The following is a 20374-nucleotide window of genomic DNA, read 5'->3' as shown; positions in this document are numbered from 1 at the left end:
CTTTCCTCTCTTAGGCCTACTATGACTATTGGGCAGGACAATGACCCAACACACATCCAGGCCCACCAGTATATTTTGTGTAAAGGGCCTACATGGTCCCATCCTAGGGTAGTTGAAACCTCTTACATAATAGTCAAACAATGACAACAAATTACATTGAATATTAGCTTATTTATTAGGAGTAAGCGGTAGGTCATCAATGCACCCCAGGTAGTGAAGCTCTCCAGTTAAGCATTAGCAAAGTGTAGGCTTTATCCAATAACAGTGAGGCCATGTATAGAATGGCCACTAGCCAGATCCAGCAGAGATGAACAGAGAACATTCTAGTCAATGGTTTAGCTGGACTCAGCAAGGCACTGACACATTGCTTTGTCCCAGAGGTTTAATGTACATCTGTCTGCAGCAAGTGGTAATGATTCTTCTCTCATTTTTTAGTTAATGAACAATTAAAATTAAGATAGCCTTGTGTAGCGTAGAAGGTTGATCATATAAAATACCAATTGGCAGTGGCACAATTTCTCAGGAGTACTATGCAGCTACTATGCAGTTAATATGTAACTAAACCAGTCTTCATGGATGAGTGGAAGAAGTAAAATTGATGAATAGTCAGTAAGACACAGAGAATGTTCAAAGCTTTTCTCTTTTATTGCTCAGCAGTAAAAATGACAGTGTATGTTACGATACAAAAAATACATGACGCTGGACACAAGATACTGCCCCTCCTCTCCATTCTACATTTAGCAAAATACCCATTCTCTGGTATGGCACCTCATAACCGTTGCAGCAACACCGAGTATACAAAACATTATGAACTCCTGCTCTTTCCATAACATAGACTGGCCAGGTGTATCCAGGTGAAAGCTATGATCCCTTACTGATGTCACTTGTTAAATCCACTTCAATCAGTGTAGATGAAGGGGAAGAGACAGGTTAAATTATGATTTTTAAGCCTTGAGACAATTGAGTCATGGATGGGGTATGTGTGTCACTCAGAGGGTGAATGGGCAGTACAAAAATGTAAGTGCCTTTGAACAGGGTTTGGTAGTAGGGGCCAGGCGCACCAGTTTGTATCAAGAACTGCAACAAGAACTGCAAAGAACTGCTGGGTTTTTCCACACTCAACAGTTTCCTGTGTGTATCAAGAATGGTCCACCAACCAGACGACATCCAGCCAACTTGACACAACTGTGGGAAGCATTGGAGTCAACATTGGCCAGCATCCCTGTGGAACGCTTTCGACACCTTGTAGAGTCCATGCCCTGACGTATTGAGTGTCTGAGGGCAAAGGGGGGAGGGGTGCACCTTAATATTAGGAAGGTGTTCCTAATGTTTGGTATACTCAGTGCACATCCAGTAGATTGATAACATATTCAACAAAACGATAATTCAACAAAATTTTCAAACACAGGGTAGTATGATTTAACAGATCAGCGTTTCACACAATGTGACAAGCAGAGGCGGTAACAAAAGGCAGCATTTAGCAACTACAAACATGTGACAAAGCAAAAGTAAAGCATGATACACAAATCGATTTGATAATGAAACAAAATATGTATGTTTGATTCAACTCTGCCACTGTATGTGCTCACAGTAAATATTCAGGATAAAATATTATCTCAGTATTTTCATTGGTCATGATTTCTACGGCATTTTTTATTTTTACATCCAGAAATTAAATCAAATATCATTCAGTATCTGTACATTACAGTAATAAACACAATTTACTCTCATGGACAAATACTGTACTTATGGAGGGAGATTATGATATGTTTGGTCTCAAAATATTTAGGGTTAGAGAGGGCTAACGTTAAACAAACATCATTGACTGCCAAAACCAGAACCCACTCCATAACACAAATCCATACAGACAAACAGACAGAGATACACACACAAAAACAAACAAACAAAAACACACACACACACACACACACACACACACACACACACACACACACACACACACACACACACACACACACACACACACACACACACACACACACACACACACACACACACACACACACACACAGCTTGACAAAGGGAGTTAAGACATGTACGTGGTCCCTCAACAGAGAGGCTGGTGACACGCGAGGGAGAAAGTCCATTTGGTCTATTCAGATACAACCCTATACCCTTTGGGCACTCTCTACTAAAACCTGGCCTCACAAACCTTGCCCTAAACCACCGTATCCCCTCAAGTACGTAGGTGCAGAATTCAAGTTCAACAGGCTTTTCAGTAAGTATTTTGGGTTTGATTTTTAAGAAAATGAAACATAACGTTCTTACATAATGTATTTTCTCTAAAGCAGAATTCAAGTGGCCATGTCCACAATGCTCTCACCATCAAGCCACTGTAACATAACGCAAATCACACATACTCCATAGATTATAAAGACATAAAAACCATTATCACAATTAAGCTTTTGTAGAAAATGTACATCAGAAAAATATGCAGGCAAACCCTCATAGTAAATAGTTTCTGTTTTTAGCTCTTCTCTTAGTCTCGTTTATGTATTCATAATATACAGTATAAAGTGGGTGTCTCTGAAGTTAACCACATGTATAAAAATGACAACGAAAGGGAGAAAAGGGCAGGGGGACATTTATTTTGAAAGTCAGACTTTTATTTTTGACAGTCTTGTACTGGTGGTATCAGGACATGGCCACCAGACCAGCATCTGTCCGCTCTAGATGTCACAGGCCTTCTCTCTGTTGATGAACAGGGTCTCCTGGCAGAAAGGGTTAACCAGCACCACCCCGCTGTCGCTGTAGTCTCCATTAGGAGGTAGGAACGTCTCCTGCTCCAGAAACACACGCACACAGACACGCACACACACATGCACGCACGCACATACAAAACACACAACACACAAAGGCTAGTGAGATTCAGGACAGAGTGTTTTGTTACTTAGGAGACACAAACAATTCTCTGGGCTTGGGGTCTGAATCGTATGTAGTAGAAAGGTGAGGACAAAAGATGGCTGACTGATTAAGCTAGCAGAAAGAACACAGAGAGACAAAAATAGAGGGAAAGAGGGAGGGGAGTTGAACAGGCTACACAACAGAGAAAATAAGTAAAGAAGGGAAGGGGAGACTCAGCAGAACACAGCAACACAGCAGAGGGAGGGAGGAGTGGGAGAGGGAGAGAGAGACAGAGGAGAGTTGAGAGGGAGAGAGAGAAATGGTGGCAGTGACTCAGCTAAAAAGACAGAACGGGGGGTGGGGGAGAATAAGCAGAAAAAGTGATTCAGAAGAACGAGCCTTACAGAAAGAGAGGGGACGGGAAGAGGTACATTCTAGATGGCAATACCCCAAACCCTAACATTAACACGTCACTGTATATACAGTGAGGGAAAAAAGTATTTGATCCCCTGCTGATTTTGTACGTTTGCCCACTGACAAAGAAATTATCAGTCTATAATTTTAATGGTAGGTTTATTTGAACAGTGAGAGACAGAATATCAACAAAAAAATCCAGAAAAACGCATGTCAAAAATGTTATGAATTGATTTGCATTTTAATGAGGGAAATAAGTATTTGACCCCTCTGCAAAACATGACTTAGTACTTGGTGGCAAAACCCTTGTTGGCAATCACAGAGGTCAGACGTTTCTTGTAGTTGGCCACCAGGTTTGCACACATCTCAGGAGGGATTTTGTCCCACTCCTCTTTGCAGATCTTCTTCAAGTCATTAAGGTTTCGAGGCTGACGTTTGGCAACTCGAACCTTCAGCTCCCTCCACAGATTTTCTATGGGATTAAGGTCTGGAGACTGGCTAGGCCACTCCAGGACCTTAATGTGCTTCTTCTTGAGCCACTCCTTTGTTGCCTTGGCCGTGTGTTTTGGGTCATTGTCATGCTGGAATACCCATCCACGACCCATTTTCAATACCCTGGCTGAGGGAAGGAGGTTTTCACCCAAGATTTGACGGTACATGGCCCCGTCCATCGTCCCTTTGATGCGGTGAAGTTGTCCTGTCCCTTTAGCAGAAAAACACCCCAAAAGCATAATGTTTCCACCTCCATGTTTGACGGTGGGGATGGTTTCTTGGGGTCATAGGCAGCATTCCTCCTCCTCCAAACACGGCAAGTTGGGTTGATGCCAAAGAACTCCATTTTGGTCTCATCTTACCACAACACGTTCACCCAGTTGTCCTCTGAATCATTCAGATGTTCATTGGCAAACTTCAGACGGGCATGTATATGTGCTTTCTTGAGCAGGGGGACCTTGCGGGCGCTGCAGGATTTCAGTCCTTCACGGCATAGTGTGTTACCAATTGTTTTCTTGATGACTATGGTCCCAGCTGCCTTGAGATCATTGACAAGATCCTCCTGTGTAGTTCTGGGCTGATTCCTCACCGTTCTCATGATCATTGCAACTCCACGAGGTGAGATCTTGCATGGAGCCCCAGGCTGAGGGAGATTGACAGTTCTTTTGTGTTTCTTCCATTTGCGAATAATCACAGAAACTGTTGTCACCTTCTCACCAAGCTGCTTGGCGATGGTCTTGTAGCCCATTCCAGCCTTGTGTAGGTCTACAATCTTGTCCCTGACATCCTTGGAGAGCTCTTTGGTCTTGGCCATGGTGGAGAGTTTGGAATCTGATTGATTGATTGCTTCTGTGGACAGGTATCTTTTATACAGGTAATAAACTGAGATTAGGAGCACTCCCTTTAAGAGTGTGCTCCTAATCTCCGTTCGTTACCTGTATGAAAGACACCTGGGAGCCAGAAATCTTTTTTGATTGAGAAGGGGTCAAATACTTATTTCCCTCATTAAAATGCAAATCAATTTATAACATTTTTGACATGCATTTTTCTGGATATTTTTGTTGTTATTCTGTCTCTCACTGTTCAAATAAACCTACCATTAAAATTATAGACTGATAATTTCTTTGTCAGTGGGCAAACGTACAAAATCAGCAGGGGATCAAATACTTTTTTCCCTCACTGTAGTACTTGAACTATTGTATCGAAGATACACTAGGATGCACTGGAAAAAGGCTATTTTGGCAACAATAGATATTGACCGTAACAGCCATATAGATAAGTCAATTCACGATTCATCTGTATTGTAACAGCATCAGCAAAGCTAGAGGCACTTTAGGGGAATTATAAGGTAAGACAAAGATTGAGGGAGGAAGGGAGGGACGAGGCAGCGCTACAGTGTGAGGAATAAAATAGGGATGCAAGACAACACCTGTGTGTCACCACGAACACCCTAAACACGTTCCAACCTCGGCATTCCCCTCCTGCACCACGGGAGGAGGCATTGATGGAGAGAGAGCAATGGAGTGAGCAGAAAGAGAGGACAAATCAGAAATAGAGGTGTGGTCAGTATGCAGATGAGAAATGATGTGGAGAGCCGATGAGACATGCTGATTTCATAGCAACAAAAATAGGTCCGTAGAGTGAATTGAAATGCGATAGACTACACCAAGGATAAGCAACTTTGATGAGGGCCACAAAAAAAATCTGTAATCATCAAGTGGGGCCGCAGTGGCTTGCGGGTCTGCTACCCACATCTATACCCACACATACAGTGTTTTGTGGGCCCTAAGCACCACCCACCCAGTTGCCCATCCCTGAACAATACAACGGATAATCTAACGGTTTAAAATGACCCCAAAATGATTAGTTTAAATTTTGGTTGTAATCTTACAGCAGAGGGCACTATAGTCCACATATATAGTCCACTGTAACCAACATGTTGACCTCGCATCTACTAAAGTACTCTAGCTACTTGGCAACAACACTGCTCACTTATTTACATGTTTTGTATCATTAGTGAATTCTGAAGAACATCTAGTTGAGGAGCCTAACTTGGAGGATTGGAGGAGCCCACATCTGTAATGCCTGTACAAACATAGGCTGTATATTTAGAAAATCCCTTATTTCTAAACTCTAGTCTATGCCATCACACAGATTATGTCAATTTGACCAAATGTCCATTATCCATTGTAGAGCAATTTGGTGCCAGATTAGGGGGCTGTAACTTACATACAGGCCCTTCCACTGAAGTGAAACATTTCTCATTTCCTACAAGAATACCTCTTTGGGCTTTATAATAAGATTGTCAGTGACATCAGGAATAGGTGTACCTCAGCGTTGTCTAGGGACGTGATCTCACGAGGCAGCTCCACCGCGTGCCTGTTGAAGTAGTCCATGGTGATGGCATTGTTCCAGTAGCTCAGGTTGTTCTCCTGGCTTGAAGACTTCTTCTTCCTCCTCATACAGCACACAGTCAGCAGGACAGCTGGAGGGGGAGGGAGAGAGGGGGATGATATAACCTCTAATACATCAATCCAAGGTCTTTCATTATGTATCACAGTGTTTCAGTGGATACGGTGGTCGGTATGAAAGTGATCTCAGCCGCCGAAAAGTGTTGGTTAGCCTCCTACTGACACAAACACAATTTCTCTAACCTCTTGTCACCAGAGCCTTCATCAGGTTGCTATTTGATACTCACAGCATGAGGTCACAGGCACACTGATAGCCAACACGATCCACATGATGTCCATCTTGCTCAGGCAGATGGTGGCGCGGGACAGCGGCGAGTCCATAGCGGGGCCAGAGCCGTTGCCTGGACCCCAGGGGTCCCTGGTGGTGGCGGGAACCAGGCGGTTCAGAAAGTTCCCACTGGCCGTGGAGGGCGGCTCCGTAGGGGACGAGCTGTTCCACTGGGAGGAGGGGTTCTTGCTAGGGCTGCCCTCCACACTGCCGTTATAAAAAGTGCCATTCCCAAGTGGGCTTTGTGGGCCAAGGGGGGCATCGTCTGTTGTTGTACCCTGAGGGGGGAGAGGGGGTCCCCCGCCGCTGCCAGTCTCCTGGGCTGTGGTGTCATTGGTTATGGTACCATTGGTGGAGACAGGGCTGGACTTTGGGGCCAGACTGGCATGGGTCAGGGAGGGGGGAGATTGAGAGGTGGGGGCCGGGGAGGGGGGCTTGTCTGCTGGGCTTTCTTTTGGAGAAGCAGGCCCCTCTGTTTTGAGCTCCCTGGTGGGCCTTTCGTTGACCATGGGGTGCACCTCCCGTAGGGTGATGGCGTGGGGTCGGGACAGCTCGGGCGTGGCTTCAACATGCTCCCTGAGGGTCTGATCTAATGCAGCATCCACTGAGGAAGAGGAGGAGGAGGAGAGGGAGGAAGGCTGCAGCTCAGTGGTGAAGTCCTGCTGACTGGGGTCTGTGGCCTCCTGTGGCCCCACCAGGGGGGCATGCGTGTGTGTGGGGGACGGGAGACCACCAAGCTCCGGGTCAAGAGTATGCCCTCTCTCTGTGAGTGGGCTGGGCACAGGAGGAGCCAGGGCAGACCCAGAGTCTGGAGCCACCTCACTATGCGGGCCACCAGAGTTGGTAGGGCTAGGAGGGCTGTTGCCCTGGTTAACACTGACAGTATCTGGGCTACGGGCTTTATTTACACTGAACGAGTTGGGCATAAGGCCCTGGTCTGCACTGAGAGAGCTGGAGCTGTGACCTTGGTTGAGAGCACTAGAGCTGGGGGAGTGGGCCTGCTTGACTGGGCTGGGGCTGGCAGAGCTAAGGCCAGGGTCTTGGTTAACTCCCACAGAGCTCACAGTGTTAGGACTGACAGTAGCTGCAGCGTGAATGAGGCTGTCTCTACTGGGTGGTGTGACAATGTGTCCCAGGCTGGTGTTGTGGTTTAGATGCCAGCCCCAAGAGCTGTGGGATGCGGTGGGCTGGATGATGCCCGTGGGCATTGCCCCTCCCTGTGGGGACCAAGAGTCCCCGCTGCTGGAGCCCTCCTGCTGCCAGTCTGGGGGGGCCAGGGCCGAGAGCGGGTTAAGGGGGCTGCTGTGGGGTGCTGCCATGGAGACAGGGTCCTGGGGGGTCCGGCTGGGGTACAGCTCCTGGGTAGAAGACGCCAGGCCCACTGGCACAGCCAGGATCACTAGGACACCTACAGAGATGGAGGGAGAGAGGGAGAAAGACAGAAAGAGAGAGAGAGCGTGTGAGAGAGAGGGAGGGAGAATTATTAGAAAGAATGTGTGTGTGCGTGCAAGTATGCATGTCTGAGTGTGTGTGTGTGTGTGTGTGTGTGTGTGTGTGTGTGTGTGAGTGTGTGTCTGCAGGTCTGTCTACCATTTCTCCTGAGGTTCCCTGCTTAGCATATTGAGGCACAAACACTAAGGCCCAGGAGCTGCAATAGGCTGTTTATGAGTCAGGGAGGAACCTTACAACCTTGTCTTGCATCCATTAAAACTCATCACGCCTTAATCAACTTCCTGCACTGTGTTTGTCACTCGCCTGGTTTAACTAGATTGCTTTATTAACCTCATAATGCTGTGTGTGTGTGTGTTTGTGTCAGTGTGTGTATGTTCGTGTGTGTCTGTATGCGTGTTTGTGTCGAGTCTATGTGCATGCCTGGGCGTCTGTCTGTGTGTGTGTGTGTGTGTGTGTGTGTGTGTGTGTGTGTGTGTGTGTGTGTGTGTGTGTGTGTGTGTGTGTGTGTGTGTGTGTGTGTGTGTGTGTGGCAGACAGGTTGAGGACTAATGGCACCTCTTGTCTGTCGAGAAACTTGCTCTAATTGTGCCAGCATGACTGAGCCTGCCACACACACATCAAATGCAAGAAGACATACTGACGAGGCGTCTCTATTTCCATGGACAACACAACAGAAACATGCAGCAGTTATTGTGTTGATTCTGAGGTGACGCTAAGCCACATCTGAGAGGTCTGCAGCAAGAGAAAGATAGAGAGATGGATGACAGACAAAGAATCAAAAAGCCTCTGACGTTTTCATATGTTAAAAAACCTGACAACTTTACTCTAACCAGCCAGGCCCCATAGGAAGGCAATGTAGCAACTAGATATTAGAAGCTACCTGGGGGAGAACCATGTCACACTGTTACATTATTTGAGAGAGAGAGAGAGAGAGAGAGAGAGAGAGAGAGAGAGAGAGAGAGAGAGAGAGAGAGAGAGAGACAGAGAGACAGAGAGAGAGAGAGACTCAGCGGAGACCAGCGGGAGCTAATTCATTTCCCTCTGCTCCTTTCCCACCTTGTCTTATTGACACAGTTAAACATGAATATTGTGAACACATCAATACACTGGCCGGGGGGGGGGGGGGGTTAGTTCTACGCTCACCACTGGTGAATACTGCGTTAGTTAGCACAAAGGCAGGCAGGCGGTAGCACCAAAGCGCTAGCTAGCAAAGCCGTTGTTTTACATGAGAAGAATAATAAGATATTTCTTCATAGCTTGTTTTTCAAAGGCTACCCAGTGGTTAGCGGGAAGGAAGAAAGGACTGATATGAAAGAGACAAAAGAGAATGAAACATAAACTTGTAGAAAATAAGGATCTATCTAGAACCTGAAAGGGTTCTTCGGCTGTCCCCACAGTATAACCCTTTGAAGAACCCTATTTGGTTCCAGATGGAACCCTTTTGGTTCCAGGTAGAACCATTTTGGGTTCCATATAGAACTCTTTCCACAGAGGGTTCAGCATGGAACCCAAAAGGGTTTAACCTGGAGCCAAAAAGGGTTCTCCTGTGGGAACAGCCAAATAACCTTTTTTGTATACTTTTACCCCTTTTTCTCCCCAATTTCGTGGTATCCAATTCGTAGTTACAATCTTGTCCCATAGCTGCAACTCCCCTACAGACTCGGGAGAGGCGAATGTCGAGAGCCATGCATCCTCCGAAACACGACCCTGCCAAGCCGCACTGCTTCTTGACACACTGCTCGCTTAACCCGGCAGCCCAAAGTCAGCTTGCAGGTGCCCGGTCCCCCACAAGGAGTCGCTAGAGCACGATGGGACAAGGAAATACCGACCGGCCAAACCCTCCCCTAACCCAGAACGACGCTGGGCCAATTGTGTGCCGCCTCATGGGTCTCCCGGTCACGGCCGGCTGTGACACAGCCTGGGATCTAATCCAGGTCTGTAGTGATGCCTCAAGCACGGCGATGCAGGGCCTTAGTCCGCTGCGCCACTCGGAAGTCCCGAAGAACCCTCTTTATTTTTCTTAGAGTATAGATGAAAAACTCTGTGTATGGAGGAGTGTTGGGGAGAAAGTGAAAGAGAGAGAAGAAAAAGAGAGGATGTTAAAAGGAGCTGAAAAGACAGACAGAACAGTGTTAGACCTACAGTCATTAAGACTCACTATTTGCAGTTCTTCCAAATAGTATCTTCATTCCTCGTGAATCTGTTCTACAAGTCAGTTACGACTATTGACTACGAAAAGGCTATTTATTATTTCCTTATTCTTAGTATTAGTCAGATTCTTAGCCTTATTCTTAGTCTCACTGAGCTGCTACACCTTTAGATGTGCCTCACCTTAGGTCGGACAACCCACACACAGGAAAGCAGCTGGGGTGCCTGGCTTATCTACGCTTTGGAAACACACCACCAACCCACACAATCAGTCATACACACACACACACACACACACACACACACACACACACACACACACACACACACACACACACACACACACACACACACACACACACACACACACACACACACACACACACACACACACACACACACACACACACACACACACACACACACACACACACACACTGATTCTCAATGCTACCCATATGACCCAGGTGTTGAAGCTATCGTATCACCATGGTGCTGCCTCGGTATCTATGGAAACCAAGTTCCAAACGTGGGGAGTGAAGAGATGGGCGACAGAGCCAGGGAGAGGTGGGAAAACTACTACATATACTGTAATACTGTATGTACATATGGAGAAAATAAAATATAGAAATAAATCAAAGAAGATAAGTATGATCAAGGAGAAAGAATAGCATTAAGAGAAAGAATAGTATTGTGAGAAAGAATAGCATTATGAGAAAGAACAGTATTATGAGAAAGAATAGTATTATGAGAAAGAATAGCATTATGAGAAAGAATAGCATTATGAGAAATAATAGCATTATGAGAAATAATAGTATTATGAGAAAGAATAGTATTATGAGGGTACCAGCACACGTCCACAATCTCAAACACTGTACTGATAGAAAAGTACCCCCTCTTAACTCCATCATATACCAATACTCAGCATCACACATCCCTATACACTCGTTTCCTTCAGTCCATTATGTATTCCAATACCATGCAAAGGCCTGGAAGCATAGGCCGTTTAAACGTTATCTTAATGTGCGTCCCAAATGGCACCCTATTCCCTATATAGTGGACTTCTTTTGATCAGGGCCCACAGGGCTCTGGTCAAAAAAGAATGCACCACATAGGGAATAGGCTGCCATTTGGGACACAACCGCTATCAAAGCTTCTCCGGCTCGCTAGGTACTGTATGAGCGGGTCCTCTTTCCTCTGCCTTCTATTTACCAAGCCTGTCACGTCCCTAATGCAGAGAGGAGCCTATTCCAGACAGTCCAGACCCATAACCGGGAGATAACAAAGACGGGTTAGTTTGATTTATGACTGGTGCTCTCAAGAGAGATGGTCGCAAGGCAGGGAGACCATATACTCTCTCAGAAATAGCCCAACTCACCCTAGGATTTGTAACCTCATATTTAGACCCATTGTTGATCTCTGATGGTGGTATGTTGACCCCCGGTCTCCCCAGCCCATTGTTACTGTATTCAAACCTACAACACGCACAAACATTATAATTATACTGTGCATGTTTTTCTGTGACATATAGCTATAGTTCCATCTGCACAGAGTAGAGTTGATAACTATAATGTTGATGGTGGGAGGCTGTTAGTAGACAGCTTATGCTACTGTGTTACTGCTATAGACTAAAGCATTGTACTACAGGCCAATAGAGTGTGATTGTGATAGCGACACTGTTTGCCATGCTGTGGTTTGGCCTCAATCAGGATCTAACCCCCCTGTCACAACACAACCTGGCAACCCGGCCCGGTCAGTCAGAAAAGTCTGAATAATACATGAGCTCCTGCTCCGCTGGCAACAAAGTGGTGCGCACGCACGCACGCACGCACGCACGCACGCACGCACGCACACACACACACACACACACACACACACACACACACACACACACACACACACACACACACACACACACACACACACACACACACACACACACACACACACACACACACACACACACACACACACACAGCCCTGGTGTGCTCCTCCTCATCTGCAATAAACATACTTATTAGTATTCATCTGGGAACTTGCTGATCATCATGTTTTATTGAGCAGCATATCTAAAATATTAAAGGAGGCAAAACACCTTTTAAGTTTGGTAACATCAAAACATGTTGCATGATGTTCCTTGTCAGCCCGAGGAATAGTCAATATTTAGTGAAGTGTCTAGATTACTTGTGTGGAAGGCTACAGTATGTGTGGTTGAGTTAATCAATCAATTGAAATACATCTAATCTTGAGAAGCATGTGCACACACATGCATTCACACACACACAAAAACACAGATGGGAAAGGGGGATACCTAGTCAGTTTTACAACAGAATGCCTTCAACTGAAATGTGTCTTCCGCATTTAACCCAACGCCTCTGAATCAGAGGTATAAAATGGTATTGATTCTCCATAATCTCAAACTCCCATTCTCCCTTTCTCTTCCATTTCATTGTGAATTTCCCTTCTCAGACAATAAAGATCTATTGAATTGAATTGAAATGTGTGTCTCTTCCGTACAGTAAGGTAAATGTGAGTATGCCTACTTATGACTGCACATAGGGCCGAAGGTTACGGAATACTAAGGGCAACTACGATGGACCTCCAGTTATATATGGGAGAGCCCTTCACCACTCATAACCCATGTCCTGCTTCTAAAGCTTCCCTGTGAAGACTGTGACTAAGTGTCCTAGGCCGCATCCCAAAATGGCAATATATTCCCTATATAGTGCTCTACTTTTGACCAGGTCCCAGTGCACTATGTAAGGATTACGGTGTCAATTGGGACTCAGCCGTGGTCAACTAAACTGCTGGCCTCCAATGCCCTCTAAGAGAGTGGACGCAGCATGTGTAAAGTATGGTGCTGTTTATGTCATGGAAGGCGGCACGGTGAGGCATGAACCTGATACAAACAGCAGTACATTACAATACAGAACAGAATAAAACAGCTCCCCAAGCATGTGGGATGGGATCCCACACCGAGCACTCCGTTCTGCCACCTCTGGTCTCTTGGTCCTCCTAACCCCACGGGAGGGCAGCTCCCGCTCAGCCCAGTCCAAGCTCTTCTCTGTCCTGGCACCCCAATGGTTGAACCAGCTTCCCCCTGAAGATGGGACAGCAGAGTCCCTGCCCTTCCGAAAAACACCTGAAACCCTACCTCTTCAAAGAGTATCTTAAATAATCCCCCTCCTCACCTTGCCCCCCCCCAAAAAATCCTGAACCAACACTTGCACTTGACCCCCCTCCAAAAAAATCCTGAACCAACACTTGCACTTGACCCCCACCCCCCAAAAATCCTGAACCAACACTTGCACTTGACCCCCACCCCCCAAAAATCCTGGTCCAAAATGTGCACTTGACCCCCCCCCCCCCCAAGAAAATCCCGAACCAACACTTGCACTTGACCCCCCCCCAAAAAAAATCCTGATCCAACACTTGCACTTGACCCCCCCCCTAGCTCTGACTTTTCTGATAGCTACATTATTGAGGAAAAGTGTACTTGCTATGACTGAGATATGTGGTTGTCTTAAGATGAATGCACTAACTGTAAGTCACTCTGGATGAGTCTGCTAAATGACTAAAATGTAAATACTGTTTCTGTCGAGTGGGTTTGTGTGTGTGTGTGTGTGTGCGTGCGTGCGTGCGTGCGTGCGTGCGTGCGTTCACCGGTATGGGCTTGTGTGTGTTTCTATTTACTGATATGTGTGTGTGTACCACTAATGTGTGGTTTTGTATGCGCAGTGGGTTGAGCTGGGTGTGGCAGATTGAGCCATGTAATTTGTCACAGAGCTCCTCTGGCTGGCTGATGAAGTGAATGAGTAAGCAGGACAAACACAGGCAGAGAACCTGGCTCTCTCCTCCGTGGTACAGTGAGAGGAAATGAACTGGGAGTAAATTAACCAGTGAGATGATCGAGAGGCCAAGAAGAGTGAACAGGATTTTATTAACATCTATTATTGAGCGGGCTGAGGTAAGATGGGAACATGAGAAAGAAAGGGAGGAGGAGGAGAAGATGCAAAGGAGGTAGCTGAGGAGAAGATGTGGTGGTTGATGGATGAGGCTGAAGCAACAGTGGTCAGGGAAAGAGAGCCAACTGGTGTGGGACAAAGACATGTTCAGGCAATATATCATGTGTGTTTTTGTGGGTGTGTGTGTGTGTGTGTGTGTGTGTGTGTGTGTGTGTGTGTGTGTGTGTGTGTGTGTGTGTGTGTGTAAAATAGCCCCTTTGTTCCAAAACTCCAGAGGAAATTGTCTATTGTCTTCTCTTTCCTCATCCCTCTGTTTGGTTGAGATCCTCAAGCTAGTCTGGACTTGTCCACAAAGAGATTGCACTGGCACAGATGGTTTGGGAATGTTTACTAGATAGATTTCATTGAGTTATTGAGGATTTGGTTTACAGTTGAAGTCGGAAGTTTACATACACTTCGGTTGGAGTCATTAAAACTCGTTTTTCAACCACTCCACAAATTTCTTGTTAACGAACTATAGTTTTGGCAAGTCGGTTAGGACATCTACTTTGTGCATGACACAAGTAATTTTTCCAACAATTGTTTACAGACAGATTATTTCACGTATAATTCACTGTATCACAATTCCAGTGGGTCAGAAGTTTACATACACTAAGTTGACTGCGACTTTAAACAGCTTGGAACATTCCAGACAATGTCATGGCTTTAGAAGCTTCTTATTGGAGGTGGAGGTGTACCTGTGGATTGGAGGTGTACCTGTGGATGTCAATCCCAGAACAACAGCAAAGAACCTTGTGAAGATGCTGGAGGAAACAGGTACAAAAGTATCTATATCCACAGTAAAACGAGTCCTATATCGACATAACCAGAAAGGCCTCTCAGCAAGGAAGAAGCCACTGCTCCAAAACCACCATAAAAAAGCCAGACTACGGTTTGCAACTGCACATGGGGACAAAGATCGTACTTTTTGGTGAAATGTCCTCTGGTCTGATGAAACAAAAATAGAACTGTTTGGCCATAATGACCAACGTTATCTTTGGAGGAAAAAGAGGGAGGCTTGCAAGCCGAAGAACACCATCCCAACCGTGAAGCACGGGGGTGGCAGCATCATGTTGTGGGGGTGCTTTGCTGCAGGAGGGACTGGTGCACTTCACAAAATAGATGGCTTCATGAGGCAGGAAAATTATGTGGATATATTGAAGCAACATCTCAACACATCAGTCAGGAAGTTAAAGCTTGGCCGCAAATGGGTCTTCCAAATAGACAATGACCCTAAGCATACTTCCAAAGTTGTGGCAAAAGGGCTTAAGGACAACAAAGTCAAGGTATTGGAGTGGCCATCACAAAGCCCTGACCTCAATCCTATAGAAAATTTGTGGGCAGAACTGAAAAAGTGTGTGCGAGCAAGGAGGCCTACAAACCTGACTCAGTTACACCAGCTCTGTCATGAGGAATGGGCCAAAATTCACCCAACTTATTGTGGGAAGCTTGTGGAAGGCTAAACGAAACGTTTGACCCAAGTTAAACAATTTAAAGGCAATGCTACCAAATACTAATTGGGTATATGTAAACTTCTGACCCACTGGGAATGTGATGAAAGAAATAATAGCTTAAATAAATCATTCTCTCTACTATTATTCTGACATTTCACATTCTTAAAATAAAGTGGTGACCCTCACTGACCTAAGACAGGGAATTTTTACTAGGATTAAATGTCAGGAATTGTGAAAAACTGAGTTTAAAAGTATTTGGCTAAGGTGTATGTAAACTTCCGACTTCAACTGTACATGTAAAACGTAAGGTGGCTGAGGAGACGAATGACTGTTTCAGAGGAAATACAGTGGAGGACATATCGTCCTTGATCTTGACTCCATCTAACACAAGACAAAGGACACAGAGGTACTTGACTCGCTTTAAGGTTGCTTGTACATTTGAGTGAAAGACCTTGTCTCAACACCATAAGCCCTCCATCTCCAGGTCTAGGAAGGGGGCAGCTAACGCTAATCACAAGCTACAGCCTGCTAGAAAAACGAGGACAAGGTAAATATGACTGTTAAAATTACATTCTGATTTATGTCAGTGATATTAACCAAAAACATATTTCCATTAACACAGTCCAGAGATTTATCATGGGGATGGGCAATTTATGCAGTAAACTTGCATAAGAAGCTAGTGATATTAATGTATAAGTCCTCCATTGATGAGATGGAGGGAAATGGAACATTAATAAATCATAGGGCTGGCTGCTGCGTCTTGTGCACTTGATCCAATAGCCTTGTCCCCATCTCTCTGTCCCCGTTCCATCATTCAGTATTAGAGTCAAGGGCCTAGAAAGCCAAGATGGCTGCTCGGGGCATAGGATGTTATTGAGTTTGAGGCCTAGTGAAATTAATGCATCCTAATGGAGAAAATTATAAAATCCTCAACATTCAGCCACATCCTCATTGGTCAATCTTTACTCAAGCTACCAAGGCTACACTCTTTAAAAAAAAAAGTGCTATCTAGAACCTAAATTGTGTTTTCGGCTGTCCCCCATAGCAGAACCCTTTTTGGTTCCAGGTAAAAACCCTTTCCACAGAAGGTTCGATGTGGAACCCAAAAGAGTTCTACTTAGAGCCAAAAAGGGTTCTCCTTTGGGGACAGCTCAAATAACATCTTTTTTTACAGAGTGTACCAACTGGTGTAGGGGGATAATAGTGTGAGATGTAGCCTACACTACTGCATCCTATATCCACCAGACCAGGCTAATCAATCATAGAAGAGAATCCACTTAGTGTGTGTAGTGGAGAACAGATCAGTGGATATCCCTCGCCTGGCTATGTGATCAATCCTGAGAGAGACTCTCTCTCTCTCTAACTCTCTCTCTCGCTCTCTGAAGGAGAAATCTCTAGTCTGCCTATGTGGCAGGAGTCTCAGCCCAGTTGTGCTGCATCATCAGTAGTCGGTCGGTCAGTCACAGCGTTTCATTTAGCAAATCCCAGGAAATCTGACATTCCCCAAAATAGGTCCTATAATACGCAGCATCCTCCATCGACAACATTCAATCCCCGGTGGCTGTTCTGCAGGCGCTATTTCTAAACTGTACAGTAAGCCTACGTCCAAATAGGCACAGATCACAGGCACAGCACAGTTTACCCTCCCCAAATCCTCACCTTCACCATTAGTAGGTCAAATCACTAAACTGACCTAAGATCAGTGTCTAAGGGGCAACTTCTCCAAGCTTAACACGCACATCATTCACTGTGATGCCACAGGTGCAGATAATCATATTATCACATCATTAGCTGCTGGTGTATAGGCTAAACATGCATGGGTTGATATTGTATTGTAAACACTGTGGGCACTGATGCATAGCAGTTAGCGATTAAGGATGCCCTCACCGCCCAGTCCCCTATGGACTGTGTTAAGGCTTGTTTATACTAATTGCTAATATGGTGCGCCGCGGATGCTAAGTCCATGGGATCCTCTGTGAGTCCACACGGGAGGTAGGAGGGTTGTCTCTACAGCATCGATCAGAATACCAATAAGCTTCCATCTCAAATCTCACAAAACTCAAACTACACATGCACACACACACACGCACACACACAAACATAGCCAGCAGCATACCACCCTGCATCCCACTGCTTGCTTGCTTCTGAAGCTAAGCAGGGTTGGTCCTGGTCGGTCATCCCAATGCCAAGGGCATCCCAATGCCCAGGGCAGTGATTGGGGACATTGCCCTGTGTACCGTGCCGTCTTTTGGATGGGACGCTAAATTGGTGTCCTGACTCTCTGTGGTCCCTAAAGATCCCATGGCACTTATGGTAAGAGTAGGGGTGTTAACCCCGGGGTCCTGGCAAGATACCCATATCTGTCCCTCAAACCATCACGGTCACCTAATCATCCCCAGCTTACAATTGGTCATTCCTCTCCCTTGTAACTATTCCCCAGGTTGCTGCTGTAAATGAGAATGTGTTATCAGTCAACTTACCAGGTAAAATAAGAGTTAAATAAAAACACACAAACACTCAGCTCAGCTCATAAAGCTTGACGGAGCCGAATGAAAGTAGATGTTGGGCTTCTTTTGACGATGTGATTTGTTGAGAAGAGCCTGTGCATTTAACCTCATCTTTAACATGCTATCTGAACAGACCAGATCAACAGATCAAACTGATGAGATTCTTCACAGCAGGGGCACAAAAAGCCCCTTATCCCCAGTCAGACCTGTGGTGGGATTTGATTAACAAGCCTGTGCATGCTATTCCAATTATGACCTAGCTGCAGTAGTCAATAGGTGTTACTGATGTCACCTACAGTACAGCATGTGATCTGACAGTTGATTGGTGAGGAGGTTGTATTGGTATTCATAAGTCACTCTGGATAAGAAAAACATTTCCACTCATCAAAACAAGGGACTGGTTTTCCATTCGTTTTCCAGTTTAATCCCCAGTATGGGTCCGGGGGATATACAATGGGATGAGGGCCAAATAATAAGCGAAAAAAAAAAAAATGTAAACAGCATCTCTCCTTAAAGTTCAATACATTTATTCAAACATACTTATTTCTAGCAGCTATGTGCAATCAACCTTAATGAACTCTGTTTTCAAGTTAGGAACTATTCTTGAACAACAATTGTTTTCAGTCGGGAATTAAACAAACTGTCAGTCAGAGGTGTAAAGACAGTGCATCTTTAAAAGTGGCGTAAACAGACAAATTCCACTGGTCTGCTGGTTGGGTGTGCCCGGCCCGCCTGCCAATCTATGGGGGAGAGTGGTTATCCCAGGGGGCTGAGGGATAGATGGGGCACATCCTGTGGACCGCTGGGACTGGGGGGGGGGAAATGGGTTAGGGCGGCACAGACGTGAGCTCTGAGAGAGTCTATGGTACCGTTCCAAATAGTACCCTAATAGTACCCTATTCCCTACTTAGTGCACTACTTTTTTAAACAAGCGTTAACACAGTCCATGGGGGACTGGGCGGTGAGGGCATCCTTAATCGCTAACTGCTATACATCAGTGCCCACAAAACTAGTACACTATATAGGGAATAGGGTGCCAGTTGGGACTCATCCTATCACACAGTGGGATAATGTCTTCCTGTTTGAATGTTCTGTAAACACCTGTAAACCCCCCCCCCCCCACACACACACACTTTTTACAACACGGACATGTTTATCCCAGATCCCATATCCACGCTGTCAGAGAACTGAGGACTGAGAGACAAGGAGGATAGAAAGGCCCTCTGATGTTTACTGGGGTATTGATTTAGTAGGACAGTAGTTGCCTGGTTGACTGGGGGCTGTAACAGCAACTGGGCCACAGGGCCAGGTCCGGTCCGGTCGGTTCAAACAGGAAGGAAAGACATAAACTAGGAAGTTATTCGGGCTCTGGGGAGAACATTGAGTCACGAAGGCTGAGAAAAACAACGCAATAAAGTAGACCGGCAGCACTGTACCGCTCACACATAATGTATAAGTTATTCAAGATATTACGGCGGTGTTATGACATTATTACAAGCACAATCTAGTGCCACAATAGAACCCAACCAAAAGGCGAGGAGCGCGGCCCTGCAACTCAGATTAGGGAGATTTCGCATAGCTTGCAAATCACTCTAAACACTCTCACAGATAAGCATTTTACGAGCTGACGTCACAATGTAATTTGCACCTGAGTCAAGGAGATGGAAGGAATTGCCGTACTTGGAAGGAATTGGATTGAGGACAGAGGGCAAAACAAACGTTTTCTGAAAATAAACAGGCAATCTTCTGTAGCTTCAGGTGGGCCTGTACAGACAACCATGTTGAGTCAGACAGACATGGAAGGGAAGAGAGAGAACAGAGAAGAAAAAACACCACAGGAAAGGAGGATTGGGACCAAAGGAAATGGGAGTATAGTGTGATAATATCATATCATCCCACTCTCCGTTCTCTCTGAAACCCCTCTCCAAAACCAACACTATAGGCCAACTCATAAAATGAACAAAAATGAACTCCCAAGAATTCTCAATGAGCATTGTTCAATTCAGTTGAAATTCACCCAAACTCTGGTTTATATTACGATCATTTTATTTGTCTATTTATTTATTTGTCCAACCTAAACTTGACTTATACCTTATCCGAAAGACACACATACACAGGTTGGAGAGGGGGCTCCCACACTGGGCACCCATGGAGCAATTGTTGTGGTGGGTTAAGTGCCTTGCTCAAGGACACAATGGCAGGCAATGGCATCTAGAATTTGATACCAGCAGACCCCACCAGATCCGGGATTCGAACTGGCAACCTCCAGTTGCTACAGTAGCTCGCCTCTCTAACCGCT

The 20374-nt window shown here is 45.6% G+C and overlaps 1 protein-coding gene across 2 annotated transcripts in view; it reads right to left on the bottom strand.

Moving 5' to 3' along the window:
* Positions 1–626: 626 nt before the first annotated feature.
* LOC139531907 (transmembrane protein 108-like) overlaps positions 627–20374 on the bottom strand; it is a 66435-nt gene continuing 46687 nt past the window's right edge. For both annotated transcript variants that reach the window (XM_071328853.1, XM_071328854.1), the window contains exons 3-5: positions 6470–7918; positions 6102–6256; positions 627–2801 (exon numbers count right to left, since the gene is read on the bottom strand). In XM_071328853.1, the coding sequence (XP_071184954.1) occupies positions 2691–2801; positions 6102–6256; positions 6470–7918 (1715 nt within the window). In that variant the 3' untranslated portion in view covers positions 627–2690. The remainder of the gene's footprint in view (positions 2802–6101; positions 6257–6469; positions 7919–20374) is intronic.

Source organism: Salvelinus alpinus, chromosome 10, assembly GCF_045679555.1.
Source record: "Salvelinus alpinus chromosome 10, SLU_Salpinus.1, whole genome shotgun sequence".
Taxonomy (NCBI): domain Eukaryota; kingdom Metazoa; phylum Chordata; class Actinopteri; order Salmoniformes; family Salmonidae; genus Salvelinus; species Salvelinus alpinus.
Note: the sequence above shows the minus strand (reverse complement) of the source record. Positions and strands in the feature narration are given on the sequence as shown.